The 24,039-nt window shown below is 39.0% G+C and overlaps 1 protein-coding gene across 3 annotated transcripts in view; it reads left to right on the forward strand.

The window, feature by feature from the left end:
• Positions 1–24,039, forward strand: part of RMND1 (required for meiotic nuclear division 1 homolog) — a 38,105-nt gene that overhangs the window by 4,860 nt on the left and 9,206 nt on the right. For all 3 annotated transcript variants that reach the window (XM_082633836.1, XM_082633838.1, XM_082633837.1), the window contains 8 exons: positions 6,276–6,384; positions 9,238–9,313; positions 13,352–13,391; positions 15,764–15,864; positions 17,814–17,920; positions 18,872–18,936; positions 19,492–19,568; positions 22,371–22,491. In XM_082633836.1, coding sequence (XP_082489962.1) covers positions 6,276–6,384; positions 9,238–9,313; positions 13,352–13,391; positions 15,764–15,864; positions 17,814–17,920; positions 18,872–18,936; positions 19,492–19,568; positions 22,371–22,491 — 696 coding nt within the window. The remainder of the gene's footprint in view (positions 1–6,275; positions 6,385–9,237; positions 9,314–13,351; positions 13,392–15,763; positions 15,865–17,813; positions 17,921–18,871; positions 18,937–19,491; positions 19,569–22,370; positions 22,492–24,039) is intronic.

Here is a 24,039-nt window from a genome sequence, read left to right on the forward strand (position 1 = left end):
AAAAGCCCCCATTAAAAAAAAAAAAATCAGGGCTTCCCTGGTGGCGCAGTGGTTGAGAGTCCACCTGCCGATGCAGGGGACACGGGTTCATGCCCCGCTCCGGGAGGATCCCACGTGCCGCGGAGCGGCTGGGCCCATGAGCCGTGGCCGCTGAGCCTGCGCTCCGCAACGGGAGAGGCCCCAACAGTGAGAGGCCCGCATACCACAAAAAAGAAAGAAAGAAAGAAAAAAAATCAAACTGTAGAAATTCTGTATTAAATTTAAAAAATTTTTGTTACATTAAGTATGCAGATAGGTAAACGTTCATTAGCCAATGGTGACTGCATGGGAGGGCGTGGTGAAAGGACATGGCAAGGTGGAATCCAAAAAGCAGAGTGAAGGTTTTTGCTTTTTTTTATCATTTGAAGGTTGAAGTGGTTGTTTTCATTCACTGTTAAGAGGTTTATGGGAATTTCTCAACTACAGTTTGCATTTGCCCACTAAATGATAAATATTTAAGGTCAGGATCAAGCCCTTTGGTAACCTGTGTATCTCGCATGGTACTTGAAACTGTGCCTTATACTTAATAAATGTTTATTAAACAGGAAAGGATAGAAGAGAAGCAAAGGGATCTTTGATGTCTGTAGCCATGAACATTAAAAGTAGGAATGTCGAATATTTAAAACTTGATGAAGCATTCTGAATCTATCAGAAAACAGGTTATACTGTCTATCTTAAAATCTCTATTCTGAGAAGTAGACCTTGAGAGCGTTTAACTTGTTCTGTTTTTGTTTTTGTTTTTTTTACTGTGTGGTTGACTTCTTTTAAAAAGGTGTACAGGCCTTCACGTCTTATCCTCAGGTTGTGAAGTTAGGAGTTGGTTAATGACTTTTATTTTGGATTCTAGCTTTGTTTACATTCTTGTTTGGTTTCCTTGAACCCACGCTATGAAGGATGGGAGTTTTGGATGCATTCTGCTCTCACCCCTTTCTTTCTAGCTCTTGAGTGTTTAATTATGTTGTTTAGTTTTGTGATCATCTGGGAAATTTAGTATTTAAGTGACTGAGGTGAAATTAAGTGTAAAAACCTGAATTCATAACAGATCCAAAAAAGAGGAGGATCAAGTCCCTTTTTTCTTTTGTTACATCTAGCAGCCCAGAGCAGAATCAAGTTTCTTATGAAAGGCTGGTAAGGTCAGAAATGTCACTTTTTTTTGTAGTAGTTGGTTGTAAACTTTCAAAGAGGCATTATTTCTTTGGGCTATCCGTAGACTTGAAAGCAGTTTTCCTGGATTCCGTTTTTTATTTTTCTTTAGGACTTTTTTTTTTCTGCTTCCAGGAAAGGATTTGAAGTAGATTTTCAAAATTTAATAAGTTTCAAATGAGATAATAAAAGCATTACATTTAAAGTAGAGCAAGCAGTTGATATGAACAGAGAAGTAAATATTATCAGATATCTGACACGAGTAAACTAGTTGAATATTTAGTTCCGCGAAGCCCAAGGATTAAAGAAAGGCAGGAATACTCCTGGGGTTGTACATTTCTTGTTGTCTAACAAGAAAAAAAGAAAAACATAGGAATGTCTTATAAGAAATAACTTTTTCTATCACCAAATTTAAGGAGTCATTTATTTCCTGGGTCCTGACATAGGACATGTTATGTAACGTAATAGCTGCGACTTCAGTTGGAATTTCGCGAAAACAGAAACAGTATGTCGTTTCTCTGGAAGCACAGGAAAATAATAGACAATCTTTTCTATTTCCGAAAGCATTTTGAAAGTGACCTGAGGGAATATGATTTTTGGAACATTATTTTCTAATGGTCTTACAGGAGAACACAGTCTTGAGGTATAATGAGGTAATATATGCCCAGGGCTGAAGACTGGCTTTTATCTGTCCCGAATAGAGGGCCCCTCCATTTCCATGTGGGCATCATGGGGCTGGCGAGTCCCCTTTGGTGGTAAAGGCCTTTCCTCCCCTCTGGACTGAGTCAGGAAGGGACTCTACTTTGTACCAGAAAGAGGGACCCTTTGTCTCATTCCCCACGTGTGCACCTGAGCTCACCCTCTTACCTCTGCCACATGGCATGCGCTTGGAATTGACTGGGTGAGGCTACTCACCCTCTATATTAGAATCAAGTCTTCACCTGATTCCTTTTGTAGAGATCATAACCTACTGAGGTATTCAACCCACATACCGTTGGCTCATCACTTATCATGGCAGGGCCAGTGCTTCTTGTTGGTCTGTCCTGTCTTTGAGGAGGATGATGCCCGAGGATGAGGACCACCCTCTGAGCAGCGTGGAGGCTGGCAGAGGAGGCAGGGTGCTGGGACGCCCAGTAGTAGTTTTCAGGCTAACACCACCGTGTGTAGTAAAAGTAACCAGTGGGTTGTTAATAGGTTTGGGGTTTTTATTGGTTTGTTTGATGAAATAGAATAGAAAGTATCAATGCATTGCTCATGATAAAGGTAAATAGTTCTGTGAAGCTTTTGTGTCAGTTATTGGTGTGGGTGTCTATGTGTATGTAGGTACTGTGTATGTGAAAGGGTTTCTCACCATGGGTTGTAGTCAGAAAGCTTAAAAGCTAAAGCTTTATACTAGTAATGTAAAATGCATCTGTGTTTTATAACTTTTGCCTATAATCTGTACATAACAGGAAAAACATGCATTTTTCCCCTTAGTAATATAGAAGCAACATTACCGTAATGCACTAATTTCTTTTTTTTAGTAAAAGAACATGAATAAAATAAACTTTCTTTTTTAGGAAAAGTATTCTGTCAGAGTATGTGATGCTCTAAAACAAGAATCATATATAAATTTCTAGCCCCATCTGCTGGAATATGTTTTCTGTGGCCAGAAAAATGAAACATACTGAAACATGGTGGTTTTCTTGGCTTTGGTTTTGTTTTGTTTGGGTTTGGGTGGTTTTCTTTTAACATTTTAAAATAGAAAGGCCTAAATTTAAGTCTTAAATCCAATAACTATTTTAGGTTGGTTTGGCACATTTATTTAAGAACAAGTTGTTGATCCCCATGCTAGAACCTGAAATTTGCTATATATTTATATTTAATGCTCAGAAAATAATGGTTCATTATAAAAATCCAGAAAAAGACATGTCTGAAAATGAAAGCTTCTTGCAGAGAAACATCTTTAAATAACGGGGAAAAATGCAAAGATGACACACACTCTTTCCCTTTACCAAATGGATTTAAATACAATCTTGAAATTGAAAGACAAAGGAAATGAAACCCCAAAAACATATTTCTAACAAGTCAAATTGGAAAACCTTGTGAATCATTTATTCACAGAAGATTCATAACTTAAACAGAGACTCACATCCCAGATGTGTAAAGAGAATACAGAAAGTAGTGTGGTGGGCTTCCCTGGTGGCGCAGTCGTTGAGAGTCCGCCTGCTGATGCAGGGGACACGGGTTCGTGTCCCCGTCCGGGAAGATCCCACATGTCGCGGAGCGGCTGGGCCCGTGAGCCATGGCCGCTGAGCCTGCACGTCCGGAGCCTGTGCTCCGCAATGGGAGAGGCCACAACAGTGAGAGGCCCGCGTACCGCAAAAAAAAAAAAAGAAAGAAAGTAGTGTGGCGAGCCATATAAGTTAGGTAATGTAGGCTAAGCCAAATAAGCTGTGAGACATTGGCTAGAACTCTGAGCCAAACTAAATAGGAGATGGTGAGAGAAGGAAAGGTGACAATCTTCAGAAAATCTGCAAAGATCCTTGGAATGACTAAGTTAAAAACAAATTGTGTTTAAAAATTTATAACCTGACTCTTTGGAGCTCAGCATATATTTTCTCATGGAATTGGTGGCTGAATGCTTTGACTTGTTCCATTTTTGAGAAGGTAAAATAGTGTAAGTTTTTTTTAGCACAGATGGGCCTGGTCAGTAAGAAAGATGATGGTGAAGCAGGCACGAGACAGGGAGTGGGAGGGGCTGCATCGGCTGGAGAATCAGGCCCCACCCCACCCCCGACCCTGGTCAATTACTGCTAGATCTTCCACTGGAGCGAAAGATGGTGGAAATCTGGATTTTGTGTCAAACGGACATTTATTGTTGATAGTTTGTTCAAATCTTGAAAACACTATGTGGGTCATCTCTTGAGTTGGATAGTTCTCTGGGCTGCCAGTTTACGGCTCTGATTCTAGAGACAGTCTGCAATGCCGTTCCTAGTACGGTTCTGGGCAAACCCTCCACTGGACAAGCTGTTGACCTTCTCCTTATCTCCTGTCTTCTCCTTCGTGCCGCCTTCTCTTCCCACTCCAGCCGAAACTAAGCATGTCGGCTCTAGCAGCCCCAGTCACTCTGACATCCAACCTAATGCACTGGGATTTTGCTTAGCAAACTTCAGTAAGTTTGCCAGCTTTTGTACGGTAGAGCCTGCGTGCCATGGCCTTACCTGATGCTTCTTTCCAGGATTCCTTTCTTTCAGCCAGCTTAATCTCATATCCTGCCAGCTCTTTTGAACTCCACGGAGCCTTAAAAGAACAACTAGAGCTGGCACTTCTAAACCTTAAGCACATAACTGATTCCTGTACACCAGTAACCAGCTTTACTTTGACTGTATGGATCCATATGTTTTTGTAAATTAACGTGTTCTTACCTTCATAGTGAATATGGGAATCAGATATCTGCCACAGGAGGGTCCTGCATCCGTTTAGCTCACATTCAGTGACAATTTCAGCTTGCTCGTCTGACTTTTAATCTTTTCTCTAATTGAATTAAAATCAATTAGACAATTGAATGTTTTGCTTATGAGTGGATATTTTACGGATTTTAGGTTTTTCAGGTCCTCCGTTTATTCCTCTGCTACTTTTTAAACCACACATTAGAACTGTGTAACAGATGGAAGAAAAAGCAAAGCAGAGTTAGGTCATCTCTTGAGAAAGAGCCAGGAGTTAGGTAACAAAAGTGGGAGGAAGGAAGAAATTTATGTACTACTTTTCTTGAATTTCATACTAGGAATGTAGCAGAAAGGGAAAGAATTTAGGAGCCAAGATGAGTAAATCCTAGGAATAAGTTTTGATTTAGTGACTCATATACCTCTTTTGATACATATGGGCCAAAGCACCATATGTATCAAAGATAGTAGAATCACTAATGTTCTGATTAATAGATACTAAAATATAAAATTATGAACAAATGAAAATTCAGATGTAAATTACTTGATAAGCTTTTTAGCCTCCCATAAATTTTGATGGTTTAAACATATCTGTATGTGCTGTAGTAATAATTATTATCTAAAAAATGTTGAACATTTGTGCTAGTCATGGTTCTGAGCAGTTGACATTCATCAGCTTCTTTAAACTTCACAACAACCCTATCAAGTAGGCATTATTGTTATTCTGATTTTTTTTTTAATGAATCTAATTCTGTGCCTGAACTCTTAACACCTCTGCTGATAGCTTTTGAGCTTTATTGACCATATTCCATAGCGAGAAATTTATTTTCCATTACGGTGTCTATGTAGTGACCCAATATACCTATATAGACATATATGTGACAGAAAATGTCATAAAATAAAATTTACCCTTACTATGAATTATGTACTCTAATATTTTCTGTTTTATTCTGTTTAGTTTTATTTTTTTTTAAGCTGGTTTGGGCTGACTAAATTGATATCAGGACTCACTAACGGCTTGTGACCTACAGTTTGACAAAAACACTGTGTGCTGTACCATATGCTTACCATATATGTACTGTATAGCTACACACAATATAAATGTGTGCATGTACACACAGGTAAGACCCCTAGTGCAGAAATCCAAAGCATCTCAGGTTCACAGAACTTTTAACCAGAGTACAATTAACTAGAGTAAAATTTCTGTAATTCCTTAGTAGATTCAAAGTAATCTCTGCCTGTACAAGGCTAGTGGCAAATTATCAAATGACCTCAAATAATAATGCTGCTGTGAAAAGGAACCATGGAAACTCAAGGTTGGACAGACGTTAACTAGCATCTCATCCAGGCGCCTTGTATGGTGTCTGAATCCTCTCTAGTTTTTGATCAGTCTGTGCTTGAAGCACAACCAGCAGGTGTGGCTCCCTGTTCTGATAGCCCATTCCATCTCTTTGACTATTAAGAGAAAGTTCTTGCATAGACTGAGCTGAAATCCGCCTCCTTGTGACTTCTTTCTCTGCATCTTTCTCACATCCTTTGTCTGAGCTGTTGAAATGTTTGGAGAAAACTCTCGAGTGCCAGCTTTGCAGCACGCCATCCTCCCTGTAAAGAGACAACCATCACAGGCACCTCTTGGTAACCCATCTCATGCTCCTCTCTCTGGCACAGGACCTGATGCGCTGTACTGCATTTGCAACCGCAGATGAATACCATCTTGGAAATCTCTCTCAAGATCTGGCCTCCCATGGATATGTTGAAGTAACAAGCTTGCCTAGAGGTACATCTTCTTGAACCTGGGGCCAAGTATGTTAAAACGTATTAGAAAATCATTTTCCTATGATAACTGTCTTAAATATGCATTTGTTTAGGTTTCATTTTCTTTTTTTATAAATTTATTTATTTGTTTTTATTTTTGGCTGTGTTGGGTCTTCGTTGCTGCGTGCGGGCTTTTTCTAGTTGCGGCGAGCGGGGGCTACTCTTCTTTGCGGTGCACGGGCTTCTCATTGTGGTGGTTTCTCTTGTTGCGGAGCACGGGCTCTAGACATGTGGGCTTCAGTAGTTGTGGCACATGGGCTCAGTAGTTGTGGCTCACGGGCTCTAGAGCACAGGCTCAGTAGCTGTGATGCACGGGCTTAGTTGCTCACGGCATATGGGATCTTCCCGGACCAGGGGTCAAACCCATGTCCCCTGCATTGGCAGGTGGGTTCTTAACCACTGAGCTACCAGGGAAGCCCCTCGTTTTCTATTTGAAGGATTATATCATAAAAGTGGTGTTGAATCTCTTTATACAAATGACGTACAAAGATAGGAAACTTAAAACATATTCACAGAGAACTTAGTACGAAGATTAAAATCAATATGGTTTATTCAGCTGTATTTATAGGATCACTCTTACTTGGGGTGATCAAAGGCCATGACACTTCATTTCTGTCATGTTAAAAAGTTATTTTAGTATTACAGAAGAACCGTAAAATTGATAGAAATGTTGGGAAGAGCCTTTAAAGAAAAATTTACCAGTACAGTCCAACACTTTAAAACTAACAAAATTAGTTAAAAGATAAACTCAATGAATATTTTAAAAGAGAATTAAACTGAGAGGATTTTAGGATAGTGTGAGGAAGGCTTCTTGAGTAATCACCTGCTTTATGTTAAAAAAATGACTTGGAACACTTTGATGGAAGATTCATGAATTTACCTCAAAGTAGCAAAAAATAGTAGGTTGAAAACCTCTCTGCTACAGAGAAAATTCTTAAAAGAGTCACCGACCCTGTAAGAAACAATCGAAATGTCATTGTGCTTTCTCAGCCTTGATGATCTGAACCGACTGTTTGTACTATTTGGTGGCAAAAAACAAACATAATTGACTTAGAAAAACAGAGCTATGTCCAGGGCCTCTAAGAAGAAAAATTGCCCTGCAGTATTCTTGGCTGATTCCAGAGGCTGTCGGCAGGGTTGCCCTGTGCATCACACACTTGGGGATTTCTCGTACTATTCTCACTGGCTGGATCTTTCCCACTTCATTTGTGGTGTTCTTGGCTATATGGGTGAGCCTTGCCCTCTATAGATGTAGAACTCAAGGAAGTGTGATTTCACCAAAGAAAAGGAGTTTAGGAGTTGGTCTCTATCTGAATCCCCCATTCCCCAACCTCTATCAGGAGCTCTGAAGCTTTGAGGATCCTAATTTTATGTTAAGAAATCATGTTGGTGGGAAAGAAAGATTCTTTTCGTGGCTGCACTTCTATTCAACAATTCTCTCCCCTAAAAGGACAGATTGTGGTAAAGAAATGAAAATAATTGGAAGTGAAACATCAAAAGATAGAATTAGAAAACGTTGAATTTCCAAATGATTCCGAGGTGCAGCTTTTCCAGTGTCTTTTTCTCCTGAGATCGTCCCTCCCACCTCCTGCTTTGCAGTAGCAGTTTAATGAACAGTCTGTGAAACAAATCTTAAATAGAAACACACGCATCGAAAACTATGCTCTGAGGATAAAGCAACTTCTAATTTGTGGGAAAAGGATTAAATATTTCTGTTTCCTGAAAAGGGTTATTTTGTATTTTGTTTTCTATTAAAATGTATTTAGTTTCAAAAAAGAAATTATGTAACATTTTACATATTAATATTAGTATATTTATTAATTGATAGACTAACATGTTATTTATAGTTTACATTATAGAATATTTATATACTTATAATAAATACTACTAAACTAATATACAAAGTAACTACTTACTGGTGAATATCTGTATATGTATGTATTTAATATTTAAAATGTTAAAATATTTAAATAGTTACAGGTGACTATCATGGTAGTTCTCATGATTAACTTTGAAATCAGATATGTTTTGAAATGGACTGCATCTTTGTTTGTGTATGTTCTCTATTTTCCACACTTTATACAATATAATTTAAAATTCAGTGGAAAGAGTAGTTTGAGAATATTAAAATTATATTATTAATAAAATGATATTTAAAGGAAGAGAATATATGAATGGCTCCTCAAATTTTATTTTAAATTACTTTTACAGACAGAAGTTTAATTCTTTTTTCTTTTTTTTAATTGAACTATAGTTGATTTACGTGTGTTAATTTCTGCTGTCCAACAAAGTGATTCAGTTATACATATACATTCCTTTATATGTATACATTCTTTTTTATATTCTTTTCCATTGTGGTTTATCACAGGATATTGGATATAGTTCCCTATGCTCTACAGTAGGACCTCGTTGTTTATCTGTTCTGTATAAAATAGTTTGCATCTGCTAACCCCAAACTCCCAATCCATCCCTCCCCCACACCCCCAAATTCTGGAACCTTAGTTGTACTGATACTAAGACTTCAATGATTATCAACTGGACTAGCGATTACTGAATCAAAATGGGCATGAGTGAGTTTTAAAGTAGAACTAATAATAGTGTCACAGATTGTTGAATGTTTTGTTCAAGTAAATTCTTATGGTCTTTTCATTTTCATACATTAAACACTTTCAGAAACCTGAGTAGAACATGGACAGTGTGTTGTAGAGCGCTTCATGGTATATGAAGCGACGATCACAGATACTTTGTTAGAAGTTTGTCAGTGACTTAAACCTTGGGTCACCTTGTGACATAGCTCTTTGCTCATTTATCACAGATGCAGCAAATATTTTGGTGATAGGTATGGAAAATTCTGCAAAAGAAGGTGATCCTGGAACAATATTCTTCTTCAGGTAAGACAAGAAAGCAACTCCATCGGAAGATGGGCTCTGGCCAGGTAATGTGGTCCTTAAAGATGCAGGTGTACCTTCTCTCTTAACAGAAGATGTTTCAAAATTTATTTGTGATTTAAATGTATCCTTTCGTTCTTATTTGAATAGGAGAGTTTGTCACTTTTAGGCATCTGCTGGTAAATCCTCTTATGAAATAAAGAATTTTCCCCCCTAGGGAAAAGATTAGGGATTTTTTATTCATTTTGTTCTAAATTAACTTTAAGCATTATGTCACCTTTGTATCATATATGCAAGTTTTTCGCACTGCTCATAATTCATGACAGTAAAGGGTGCACTTAACACGTTATAAAAAGAGAGCATTGGACAAAGCTAAGGTCAGGAACCACTGGTGGAAATAATGGTGCCCTGCAGAACGCAGGGATTTACGGAACCGAGTGGACTTCCCCCAGCTTCCGGCCTTCCTGAGAGCAAGAGACTGAAGGAAGCTCAGGCTGAGGTCATTAACAGAGGCCCATTCGGGTAACTTGGTGTGTACTTGCCTTTATTTGTAAATGTGGGTTTTCATTTACTAAGAATATGTAAGCATCTTATTTCCCATTCATCTTCAGTGCCCCTTATCAGGTGCATGCTACCTACCCCGCTGTGTTTTCTTTCTTTTCCATCTTCTCCCTCTGAAGCTAAAGTTTTAGATCACCTTACCTCTCTCTAGAGACTTCAGACTGGGACCCTGATCCACATACATTTATTCCTTTTATTTAAAGGTTTTTTTTTTTTAAGGTTGTTTTAATACCAGATACTCCAGAGTAGCTGAGTGGAAGTGGTAATGATAAGAGAAACCATTTAAAATAATCTCATCCTCACAACATTTGAGGAAGATCTTTTATTCCCAAGGGTCAGAGGGATTACGTGAATTACCCACAGTCAAAGGACTAATAAGTGGCAGAACAGAAATACATGGAACATCCTTAAGAATCCAGACTTTGATGACGTTTCTGTGGTCTTAGTTCTTACAGTTGATGATAACTGGAAGCTCTGTCTTTGTTCCTGTGGATGCCTTACTTTCCTTGGACATAATCAAGAGTTCAACATTTAGTGCTGGTAGAAAAACACCCCTTTTGACTTGAGTAAGGAATTTGGATTTCTGAGGTCCTCCAGATCAGCATCATCCAGTAGAAATACAATGCAAGGCACAAATGCAAGCCGCGAATGTAATAATATATTTTCTTATAGCCACATTTTTCTTTTTCTTTTTTTTTTTTTTTTTTTTTGCGGTACGCGGGCCTCTCACTGTTGTGGCCTCTCCCGTTGCGGAGCACAGGCTCCGGACGCGCAGGCTCAGCGGCCACGGCTCACGGGCCCAGCCGCTCCGCGGCATGTGGGATCTTCCCGGACCGGGGCACGAACCCGTGTCCCCTGCATCGGCAGGTGGACTCTCAACCACTGCGCCACCAGGGAAGCCTTATAGCCACATTTTTAATGTAAAAAAAGATGAATTTAATTTTGACCAACACTAATAATAACATCGTATATTGCCTGAAATTAATTTTGCTGGTATATTTTATTCAACCCGACATATCTAAACTATTATCATTTCAGCATGTAATCAGTCAGCAATTAGTGAGATTCACACTCTCCTTTTCATACTAAGTCTCTGAGACCTGGCGTATATTTTGCACGTACAGCAGCTCTCAGTTTGGACCAGGCCTGTTTCAGGTGCCCGGGAGTCACATGTGGCTTGAGCGCCGTACTGCAGAGTTCCTGGGATCTCTCATCTGCCTTGAGGTGCTTCTCTGCACCAGCGCTCTGGCTGTGGCCTTAAACACCTCCCAAATCCATATCCTGGCCTTTTGCCACACTCACTGCTTGGTCTCCCTGCCTGTCTTCTCACCCCACCAGCAGTCTGTCTGTCGGTTCGTAGGCAGAGCAGTTTTTCAGTGGGTAATTCTGATCACTATACTGTCCTTAAAATTCTACGGAATGTGACCAAACGCCTCATCACAGCACGGAGTTCCTTCAGGGGTTGGCTCTTCCCCGCATCTGACCTGAGTGCCCTCATCCGCAGCCATTCAAACTACTGGCTCTTTATTCTGACACGTTGCCTGCCCCCCTCGCACCTTTTCCTGGAGTCTGGGGTATTTCCTCTGCTGTATTTCCTCGCGTTTTCTCATTTGGCTCTGCTAGTCCTTTAGGAACTGTGTCCCTCGGGTGTACATCCACCTAGATTCTGCGTGACTCTGTTACAGCGTGGATCACACTATTGTAATCGGTGGTCCGTGGATCAGTGTTCTCTGGATTGGGACTTCCTTGAGCAGAGGATCTAGACCATACTCATCTTTGCATCCCAGATGCTAAGCACAGACCCACATACATACTAAGCACATTGCTCAAGATGGTTTGAAGAATGGTAATGGGAACATCATATTTTTACCATTGATTGATTGAGTGATTGATGGATGGATGGATGGCTGCGTTGGGTCTTCGTTGCTGTGTGCAGGCTTTCTCTAGTTGCGGCGAGCAGGGGCTACTCTTGGTTGCGGTGCGTGGGCTTCTCACTGCAGTGGCTTCTCTTGTTGCGGAGCATGGGCTCTAGGCATGCAGGCTTCAGTAGTTGAGGCATGTGGGCTCAGTAGTTGTGGCTCATGGGCTCTAGAGCGCAGGCTCAGTAGTTGTGGCACACGGGCTTAGTTGCTCTGCGGCATGTGAGATCTTCCTGGACTAGGGCTTGAACCCGTGTCCCTTGCATTGGCAGGCAGATTCTTAACCACTGCGCCACCAGAGAAGCCCCTACCTTTCTTTCATTTCTACCCTTCCTTCCTCTGGTGCAATGACCCAGAGCTGTAACTCCTTTTTCTTTCTTTTTTTTTTTTTTTTTTAATTTACTACCTAAAACAGCTCAACACATCAGACTTCAGAAATCAAAACAAGTTCCCTAACAGTTTTTAGACTTAAATTTTAGACTTGGATTGTGAGGGCCTCCTGTGGCTTTGTTGCAGGTCTACTCTGAGCACTATAGGGATGGCTGGCATTATTTCATAGGTGCCTTTACCATCTGAGGCTTTAATTTATCTCAGTCTCTTTATTCCACAGATATTAAAAGCATGACCCTTTATTCTTTTCTGATAGCAGAATCTGCCTAATGAGAGCTAATGAGACAGGTCTCAAAAATTTCCTTATTCTGATATCTGTACACCAGAACTGAATCAGGGTACTTCTGTGGCAGCGCAGTGGTTGGGAGTCCGCCTGCCAATGCAGGGGACACGGGTTCAAGCCCTGGTCTGGGAAGATCCCACATGCCGCAGAGCAGCTAAGCCTGTGTGCCACAACTACTGAGCCTGCGCTTTAGAGCCCATGCTCCACAACAAGAGAAGCCACCGCAATGAGAAGCCCGCTCACCACAACGATGAGTAGCCCCCGCTCACTGCAACTAGAGAAAGCCCACACGCAGCAACGAAGACCCAGCGCAGCCAAAAAGAAATTAATTAATTTAAAAAACAAAAAAGAATTGCATCAGGTATGAAAGAGTCTAGATACCTGAAGTTACATGGTTTTACAATAATAGTTATTTATTCTGCAAACCACAGGAGAAATCCATGAATTTTTGAGGGGTCGGGTTTTTTTAAATTTTATTTTATTTTATTATTATTATTTTTTTTTGCGGTACGCGGGCCTCTCACTGTTGTGGCCTCTCCCGTTGCGGAGCACAGGCTCCGGACGCGCAGGCTCAGCGGCCATGGCTCACGGGCCCAGCCGCTCCACGGCATGTGGGATCCTCCCGGACTGGGGCACGAACCTGTATCCCCTGCATTGGCAGGCGGACTCTCAACCACTGCGCCACCAGGGAAGCCCCTGAGGGGTCAGGTTTTTTATCAGAAATTCAAAAAATAGCTTTTGGTCCAGGGACCATCATGTCAAATCAATAATAAATCATTTTTTTAAATTGGCCTTCTAGATGCATTCTAGAAGCTACCTAAGCATGGCTTTATGTGTGGCCCTAAAGAATGTATTCAACCTTTAACTTAGTTTATTCTTTTAAATCAGGGAAGGAGCTGCTGTCTTCTGGAATGTGAAAGACAAAACTGTAAGTGTAAATAAAGTGTGAAAGTGTTAAAATTTAGTTTTCTGAGAATAAATTGTTAATTGGCACTCAATAATCCGAGCAGTTGGAAGATAAATTAACAGATAATCCTCAGTTTATTTGCTCTGCATTATGTGATGTTGATTCTAGCACTGTCATCTTCCAAAATTTTCTTTTTGACTTAGAAGTTTCCACATTTTCCATTCTCTGAGCACACAATAATTTGTGGAAAATCAGAACAATCCTAGCTACACTGCAGACAGAAGGAAGTATACTTCTCATGTGATAACCTATAAAATGAGTAATGTACACACAGTTCACTGGAAGCTGGCTGCACTAAGTCTTATTTTAGATCAAGTTTTCTAGAACTTTTTAACTCACTGGAAACAATTTCTTCAGTATCCCGATCATGATTTGTTTAATACCACCTTTTCAGAGGCAGTTTGGTAATACATATCAAAGCTTTATATTTAACTCAGCAATTATACATCTAGAAAGTTATCCAAAGGAAATAATCACAGTTATATATGATGAATGATGTATAGAAATGTTCATCAACACATTATTTACAATAGCAAAAATGAGAAATAACCAAAACACATAATAATAGGAAGTTTGTTAAATACATCCATAGCATGTATTTAGGATGTACATACTCTATCTCTTAAAAGTCACGTGGGAAGAAACCAATTCCTGAGGAATTGCCTGTGTATATGATACAGTTAAATTAAAAGAGCAGGTTACAAAATAAAACCAATATAATACTGGAGTTGGTAAAAAAATATGCCTCATACAAACCCAGTTTTACTGAAAGGAGATACACACATAGGGGGCAGGGGGAGGGAGACTGGGGAGCGATTTCCTGGAGAAAAGGAAATATAAATGAGTAATAAATGTAAGAAAAATGTACAAATTGGCTATTTGAATTTGCAAAGATGTAAAAGGCTGACAATACCCAGTGTTTTTTAAGAGTGCTCTCATTAAAAAAATAAATAAAAGAATGCTCTCATAGGTACAGATGTAGAGAACAAACATATGGACACCAAGGGGGGAAAGTGGGGGGCGGTGGGATGAACTGGGAGATTGGGATTGACATATATACACTGATATGTATAAAATAGATAACTAATAAGAACCTGCTATATAAAAAAGTTAATAAAAAGAATGCTCTCATAAATCTTTGGATTCTAAAGATGGCAAAACTGTTTTGGAGGGCATTTTAGAAACATTTATCAAAATTATAAGTGTGCATGTCTTTTGTTCCAACAAATTCTAAAGAAATATTCCCACAAGTCCTTGAAGATACACGCATAAGGCTGGCACATGTGACATCGTGATAGTAGACAATAGAAAATAAAACCCCATGGATGGACATTTAGGACGGTTAAATCAATTATGGTTCCTCCATGAAGGAGAATAACATTGAAAATGTTCATATGTACAGTATCATCCCATTTATATAAAAAGCAAACTAAATGTACGTACATATGCACATAGGGAAAAGTCTGGAAGGATATGCACCAGGTTTAATGGTGATTACATTAGAGGATTAGAAATTCAGGAGACTGACTATACTGCTGAACTGAATGAATAAGCATTTTCAGAACTCTAATGGAAAACTGATGAATTCATAAAGGTGTTAACAAAAGATCAAGATGAAAAAGAAAATTAATTACATGGGACTGAGTGAACTGATGAGGATGATTATAATTTTTGTGACTTTCTGTTTGAATTAAAAAAAAAATCGCACAAGGACTCAGAGGCAAAAAAATATACAAATCAATTTTCACTGCAAAGTAAAGGAGCTGTTACAGTGGAGGATTCCTGGACTGAATGTCAATATCATGACACAGTGTGAGTGTGTTTCGTGTTTGGTAATTGCAATCATTGTTGCTTCTGTTGTGGTCATCCGTTTACAATGCTTGGTGTCAGTTTATTTATCTCTTGTAAAAATAAAATACAGTGTGTGCGTGTGAAAAAAAAAAAGAAATTCAAGAGAACAGAGAGAGATTATCATTTTCTATACCTCTGTGTTTAAATTTTTACAAGTGTGTTACTTAAACGTTTTGTTTTGAAGATTTAAAGAATACAAACCATAATTTGGGTCGTTTTCTTTGGGTCGTGGGATAATGGTAGGTTTTGTTTTCCTCCTTAAGCTTGTCTGTGTTTTCCAAACGTAAAAGCAAATGAATATATGAATATATCGTTCCAATTAGTTTAGTATCACCATGAATTTGCTTTCTCCTTAAAACCTGAAGAACAGAAGAAGTGTTATCAAATGTAATTTTAAAAATGTTATAAGCATTAACTCTATAACATTATTCTGTACTGAGGGAGTCGGTTATAATTTCAGGTTAATCTTCCTTTTCTTCTAGATGAAGCATGTGATGCAAGTTCTTGAAAAACATGAAATTCAGCCCTATGAAATTGCATTGGTGCACTGGGAGAATGAAGAGCTTAACTACTCAAAAACAGAGTAAGCAACTTTTTATCAAGTTTATGAAAAGGGTGCTTGGAATAACTAGGCACAGCAGTAGAGAAGATAAATTATTAATTTGGAGACTAATTTTAAGAAAAAAGTTATTGGTACAAATACAAAGCTGAAACAATTAATAAATATTAGTGGATAGATATTATTTTTATAGCTTCTCAGGCTACCCATAAATTAAAACAAGTAGATAGTATAACCCCAAAATAGTAAGTTTCCTAAGCAGCCAAAATCAGTAATATGGTGTACCTTCGTTAGAATGAACCTGTTAAATTATTCTAGTAAAGTCTTCTCTGAAGTAAATCCTTTTTGCTTTTTTCCCATTGACTTTGAGTGTAAAAAGTATAAAGTATAATGATGGGGTGCTCTAAGAGAACCACTTGTGGAAATGGGGGTACCACTGCTGTACCACTCTCAGGTCAAATGCATGGGTAGGCAACGTACTGGCCAACTTCCATGTCACAGCAAGGGTGCAAAAATGAGGAGGGATGTTAGGGCGGAGAGAGAGGCAGAATGAACAGGATTAAAAGGTCTTTTCTTGGGCTTCCCTGGTGGCGCAGTGGTTGAGAGCCCGCCTGCCGATGCAGGGGACACGGGTTCGTGCCCCGAACTGGGAAGATCCCACATGCCGTGGAGCGACTGGGCCCGTGAGCCATGGCCACTGAGCCTGCCCGTCTGGAGCCTGTGCTCTGCAACGGGAGAGGCCACAGCAGTGAGAGGCCCGCGTACCGCAAAAAAAAAAAAATGGTCTTTTCTCTCAGGGAGGTACTGGTCTAGTGGAATGTGAGAAGGAAAAAAAGTCTTTGTATTGAGAAAGGAAGTGACACAAGCAGAGCTTTAGGGAAATTTGGAAGAGACACCAGCTATAGAAAGACTAATTGGGATAAGAGCTAAGTGATAATAGCCAGCGATGAGCTTTCCTGTATCATCTTCTCGTCCACCAACCTTTGTCCGTGTCTTCTGGTCTCACGTCTCTGGTGAGGGTTTAGCCTATACTTTTCCTATTTGCTTGTGATACTTACATTCCCAAATTCCCTCCCTTCCCCCTCCTCCCCAGTCGCTCCAGAGTTCTCTACATATACATCTTGGTTTGTCACAGCTCCCTCATCTCCCTCCCCATCCTCACCATGTCCATGTGATTTCAGATTATGCTGTGTATCGTTACATACTTTTATATTCAGCATTTTTTCACTTAGCAAATTATTGTAGTCATTTTCCCTTTTCTACTAAATATCCTTTCAAAACATGCTTGTTCATTTTTGTTGTGTGAATTCCTATAAATGAACCGTTCTTCTGTTGAACATTTAGTTTCTTTCCTGATTTACTATTCAACAGTTGACCATAGAAAGTTTTTTTTAATGTATATCTCTATTCGTCTTTTTTCTTTAATAAATTTATTTATTTATTCATTTATTTATTTACTTACTTATGGCTGAGTTGGGCCTTCATTGCTGTGCACAGGCTTTCTCTAGTTGCAGTGAGCGGGCACTACTCTTCGTTGCGGTGCGCAATCTTCTCATTGCGGTGGCTTCTCTTGTGGAGCACGGGATCTAGGTGCATGGGCTTCAGTAGTTGTGGCATGCAGGCTCAGTAGTTGTGGTGTACGGGCTTAGTTGCTCCGCGGCATGTGGGATCTTCCTGGAGCAGGGCTTGAATCCATGTCCCCTGCATTGGCAGGCGGATTCTTAACCACTGTTCCACCAGGGAAGTCCCCATAGAAAGTTTTTTGTACACAAATCTTTCCTTGCATCTTTGATTATTTCCTTAGGATAAATTCCTAGAAGTGGAATTACTTGGATCATAGGGTATAAGAACATTTGTAAGACTCTTGATACAGATTGCCAAAATGACCTCTAGACAGATTATAAAGATTATTTTTCAAAAGAGAAAAAGTACTTTTTGCGATTTAGAAACTACTTTTTTTTTTCTTTTCTCAGGGGACAGTCAAAACTTCACAGAGGGGAAATCAGGTTAAATTCAGAGCTAGATTTAGATGATGCCATTCTAGAGAAATTTGCTTTCTCAAATGCTCTTTGCCTTTCAGGTAAGTTACTACTACTTATCAGAGACGATGGTATCACATAGTTTTCATTTCATCGAGGGAAGTTGAAATATTTAGTAAAGACTTTGACATGTTTTTGCAGAGTACTCAGCAAAGCCTTATAATTCCTTTTCCTTTCTTTTCCCCTCCAAGAGAAAAATATATGTAGTGTAGAGTATAATATATAGTATCTGTGCTATAGTTATTCATTCCTTATTAATGGTATTGATAAAGCTTACCTCTCCAAAAATACTCTTTTATGTTGTTGCTGTTATTATTATTATCATCACTACCTTTGTTTTCCCCTCTCCTTCTCTTTGAGATTGTTAGTCTTAGATTGTCTCTAATCCAGGCAGAGAAAGCACAGCCTTTTGTGATTGGGCACAGGCCTCTATGTAGAAAAATACACTCTGGTTTTTCACAGGAATGGGACAGAGAATCACAGTGGCTCTCATTTTTTTTCCGGCAAGATCCATACACCTGAATAGAACTGTAGAAGTTCTCTAAGAAATGTTCCTGCCACCAGTCTGCACTAGGCTGCTGCTGTGGTGGACTGCACATACCATCCAGGAGGCTTTGGGACTTCTGAGCTGTACCCACAGCCCAGAGGAGTGGAGGGAAGGTCAGGAAGGCCTGATTTCTGCCCGTCTACAGAGCCACCCTTCGTTGCTCTCAGCTTCTGAGATGCAGTATGAGAAAATCAGGGATTCCACCCAATGTAGCTTTGGTCTGCCAGCAGGGCTTGGAAATCCACTCACTTTCTTCTGTCTCTTTCTACTTAATGCCATCTTTTGTAATAATAAGTAACGATTCTTAAATTTCAGTCTCAAATTTTTTAGACATCTGCTTCTTAAACTATTGTTGAAATGGCAGTGAAGGTACTGTGCAGTTTTACATTTTGTAGAAACATGAATATGATGATAAATGTTCTGTTGTTAATTTTTTTTCCCCCAGTGAAACTGGCTATCTGGGAAGCATCACTGGATAAATTTGTTGAATCTATTCAGTCGATTCCAGAGGTAATTATACCAATTTTATGCTTGTTTTCAAGGATTGAGTTCTATTGGGGAAAAATACAAATTTCCCACTATAATGATGAATTTAGAAGTACAATAAAATAATAAACATTAAGAAAGCTGCACTGAATTTAAGCAGGAAAAAAAAACCCGGTTACATATAAAATGATAAAATAAGAAACCTTCTAAAACTTAATTCAAGTTACTTTTCTCTAATGGTATAATATTTTTAATGTAACTGAATTGAAGGGAAATAAAATGAAATGTTTCCTCTCTAAGGAAGGAAATTATGACCACTTTTCTCGATTAAAAAGTGTCTTGACAAATTACAAGGAAAATAGTGGCATGAAAAATGCATCTAAAATTATATCAAAACTTCAGAATACATTAAAAGTCATGCTTACTGTAATTAACTTTGTTTTTACTGTGAAAGAATAATTATACTAGGGAAAAGAGCCCCTGGTTTTTCATTAAGAGATTAGGAATGTACATCATAGAAAATGCTAGTGAGAAGGGAAACCTGTGTATGTATGTATCTATTTTCCCCCTCCCAAATAGGCTTTAAAAGCTGGGAAGAAAGTGAAACTATCTCATGAAGAAGTTATGCAGAAAATGGGTGAACTCTTTGCCTTAAGGTAAAATTTTCTCTTTAAATGAAATATTTCATATATTTAACAATCTCCAGAAAATATCCCTGTAGCTCTACAGTAAAGAGCAAACATTTGTATCTTTATGGGAATTGCAGCTGTTTTTATTTCATTCATAATAAGCATGGAGAACTCTTACCCATTAGAAGCAGTTGGGCTGTATTAGGACTGTACTGGAAGAAATTGTGCATGTGCAAGAGAGACCATAATTACTCTACGTTAAACCTACGTCAGCGAGCGTAGTAGGTGTTATTCAAAGGTGGAAAGATGCATTCTAGAATTTGGACAAGGGTAATTCTTAGTAAAAGTGTATCATTGCATCATAGTGCTGAATAGACCTAATTGCTACGGAAAAGTGATGTACCATATTTCATTGACTCTGAGACACCATACAATACCACAAGAAAGTGAAAATGCTGCCCACTAACATATGAGACAATGCTTTTTTATCACAGAATTTTAATTTTGCACTATGGAAATAGCTCTTTCAGTCTTATTTGTATGTAGATTTATCACATTTCCTCTTGGACATACATAAAAAGGAAAGAATAAGAGAAATAAGTCATCTAAGGCAATGACAACTAAGTCTCAACTGCCACCTGTAAGACATCAATTTTAAAGACGCCTCCCATTTTCAGAGATGTTAAAATGGGAAGAAGAGTGTCTCAAAATTGATGAAATATAATAGTACATCATTTAAAATTAAGTTAAAAGGCCTTCAGTTTATTTTATTCTTGTAGTTTTCCCAAGATTTATGGAATGAAACACCCTGAGTCTTGGTGTTATTCTCACTAGGCAGGATTCTCAGTGTTTCGGCCCTTGTTGTGTGTGGGGTGAGTTACTGGAGTTCCTTGTCAATGGTTTACCTAAGAGTTGCTTTCCCACATTCTCCTTAGTTACTTGCCCTGGAGAGGAAAAGTGGTCCAGTGTTGCATCATCTAGGCCCTTCTCAAAGCTCAGGGACCCTAACTCAGGGCACCAACAAAAATAAAAAGCCCCGCATGAGAGCGTCCCGCAGCGCATCTAAAGCCTTGAGCTCGCTAAGAAATGGGGGAGACAGTCTCCTCTCCCCTCTTCTCTTGGTCATGCGAGCAGAATTTGATATAGCGAATTATAATACTGGGACTTAGAAATTAGGACTTGATATACTTAGGTTTGTGAATAGTTTCATAGAGTCTTACTGTTGTTATCCTAAGTTTTCGCCTCTTTACAATGAGTGCTTATGTGTTATTCAAAGGAATGTGGCGAATCTATGACGAGAAATAGAAGTAGAAATGTGGCAGTCACAGATTATACGTGGTATGATCCTACTTGTAAGCAAACAACATAAATATTCATCTCTATCTTGATATGTATACATACTACCAGACACGTAGGTGTATGTGCACACGCGCGCACACACACACGTGCGCATGCGTGCATGGAAGCAGATCTGGAAGGACACAGGAGAGTGTTGGCAGGGCCAAAAGGATTTGATTTGTTAGGGTAAGGGTCCTACCAGTGTTTTCTGAGTTCTTCTCTAGGGTTTTTCTTTCTTACAGTGAACAGCTATTTATGTGTTACTTCTATAACATAAATTTTTGTTTAAAAGCAAACTCAGGCCTCATATGTAAAAAAGGTAGAAATAGAGAGAGAGTGTGTGTGTTTGTGTGTGTGTGTGAAACTAGCAGCGGCTACCCGCAGGGAGTGGGAGAAAGGGAAAAATGGGGATAAGAATAGGAGTAAGATAGGTCAATTTTTACCTTTTTCTGTCTTTTTTATTTTTGAGCCATCTGATTACCCATCCACACACACACACAAATACATGTGCATGTATATTGTAACAAATTTTAATGAAAAAAGAAGCTTAGAAATTTTTTTTTAATAAGTTTATTTTGGCTGCGTTGGGTCTTCGTTGCTGCACACGGGCTTTCTCTAGTTGCGGCGAGCGGGCACTACTCTTCATTGCGGTGCGCAATCTTCTCATTGCGGTGGCTTCTCTTGTTGCGGAGCACGGGCTCTGGGCGCGCAGGCTCAGTAGTTGTGGCTCACAGGCTCTAGAGCACAGGCTTAGTAGTTGTGGCGCACGAACTTAGTTGCTCCGCGGCATGTAGGATGTTCCCAAACCAGGGCTCAAACCCGTGTCCCCTGCATTGGCAGGTGGATTCTTAACCACTGTGCCACCAGGGAAGTCCCTAGAAATTTTTTTAATCGGTTTTTTTTCTCTCTACTTCATAAATGTTAATAAAAAGATTGAATTAATTTGGTTGCACATTTTGAACATTTTTTGTTTACATGTTTCTCAGAAGTATTACAAGAATCAGCATTAAAAACTACTTTTATAAAGCACCATGTAAATAAGAAATAAACTTATTTACAAAACAGAAGTAGACTCACAGACATAGAAACCAAATTTGTGGTTACCAAAGGGGATGGGGGGAGATAAACTAGGAGTTTGGGATTAATATAGCCACACTGCTATATATAAAATAGGTAAACAACAAGGACCTACTGTATAGCACAGGGAACTATACTCAATATCTTGTAGTAACCTATAATGGAGAAGAATCTAAAAAAGTATATATATATATATATATATATATATATATATATATATATATATATATGTATGTATGTGTAACTGAATCACTTTGCCATACACTTGAAATTAACACAACATTGTAACTTAACCATACTTCAGTCAATCAATCAATCAATCAATCAATATCTTCTTCAGAAAAGAAATAAAATAGACCATGATTTTTTAATTCAAGATAAAAATTAAAAGTTAATGATTTTCCTTTTTCTAAGACACCATATAAACTTGAGTTCAGACTTCTTGATCACTCCTGATTTCTACTGGGACCGAGAAAATCTGGAAGAACTTTATGATAAAACTTGTCGGTTCCTCAGCATTACTCGTAGAGTTAAGGTATGTATTTTGCACTTCTACTGAGAGGGACACAGTGTCACCTATAAGTTGTATGACTGTGTGAAGAGAAGTTTTTTAATTAAGTAAATGTGTTTAACTGCTTTTGGAGAAATGTCTTGTTTGACTTCTACTCAGATCTCTAGATTTCCCGTTCTAGTTTTCCTGTGTACAGGCAGTTTTCAGCTGTCACGTCAAAGGATATTCTGATATTTGCTCTACAGACTAGATAAGATTGGTGAGAGTTTGGAGGCCTAGTGGTCTGTTAGGAAGTTTCTCATCAAGTTTCAGGCAAGAGTTCATGGGGTCCAGAACTTTACTGGTGACAGTGAGAATAGAAAGGAACTTTTGAAAGAATCCTTTAAGACAAATGAAGTGTTTGGTACCGGGAGGCCAGGGAGGATGAAGAATAAGGATGACTGACGTTTGTTGTGGTGACAGGTAGGAAGATGGCAAAACGTGGAGAGGTTGGGGGGAGGGGAGGAGCCACCTGTAAGATGGGATGAGAGTCGAGTAGCAAGAAGACATCCAGTTAGAACTGTCTGAAAGCATTTAGAAGCGTGGAAGCAAAGTTGAGGCGGGAGGCAGCTGATGGAATGATGGAAGTGCGTGGAGGGCGTCATGGTGGAGGTAAACCACACGGGAAAGAGAGCAGAAGACAAGACGGACGGTAGTACCCTGTGTGCACATAGTTCTGTCACATTTAATCACACGTGTAGATCCAGGTAACCACAAGATCTGGATACAGAACCGTTCTATCACCACAGAGATCTCCCTTGTGCTTGTCCCTTTATAGTCACACCCTTCCCTCCCCGACTGTCCCTAACCACTGGTAATGAGTAATCTATTCTCCAGCTCTATAATTTTGTCATTTGGGGAATGTTATATAAATAGAATCGTACAGGGTGTGACTTTAAAATGGGCTTTTTTCAATGAGTATAATACCCTTGAGACCCATCCAAGTCATTGCCTGTATCAGTCCCTGCCTTCCTATGAGTTGCTTAGCCATTTGGGGGGATTCCATTTTGATTTATCTGTATTGTTTTTGAGTATATCTCTTTGCATAGATACTTAGTGGTTGCTCTAAGTGTCCCATTATACATACGTAGCTTATCACAATCCACTGGTTTCAACATTTTGCCAGATTGAATCAAGCGTGGAAACCCTACTGCTCTTTACATCCCTTTACTCTCCACTTTGAGAACTTCATCAGCGTTACAATTTTTGCTGCAACCATGAAACATAATTTAGAAAACTCAAGAGGAGACGGAAATCCTATTGTATTTACCCCCATTTTTATTCTTTCTGTTCTTTTTTTTTTCAATGATGTTCCAAGATTTCTTCTTTTATTGTTTCTTTTCTGTGTCACAAACATTCTTTAGCCATTCTTTCAGGGTAAGTTTGCAAAAGCATAGTCTCTTAGTTTTTCTTCATCTGAAAACGTCTAGATTTCCCCTTTATTCCTGAAGGATTTTTTCACTAGGTAGAGGATTCCAAGTTGATAGTTCATTTCTTTCAATACCTACAAATCTTACTGTGTAATCACTGACG

This window comes from Mesoplodon mirus (genome assembly GCF_964341445.2).
Source record: "Mesoplodon mirus genome assembly, chromosome: 10".
Classification (NCBI taxonomy): Eukaryota; Metazoa; Chordata; class Mammalia; order Artiodactyla; family Ziphiidae; genus Mesoplodon; species Mesoplodon mirus.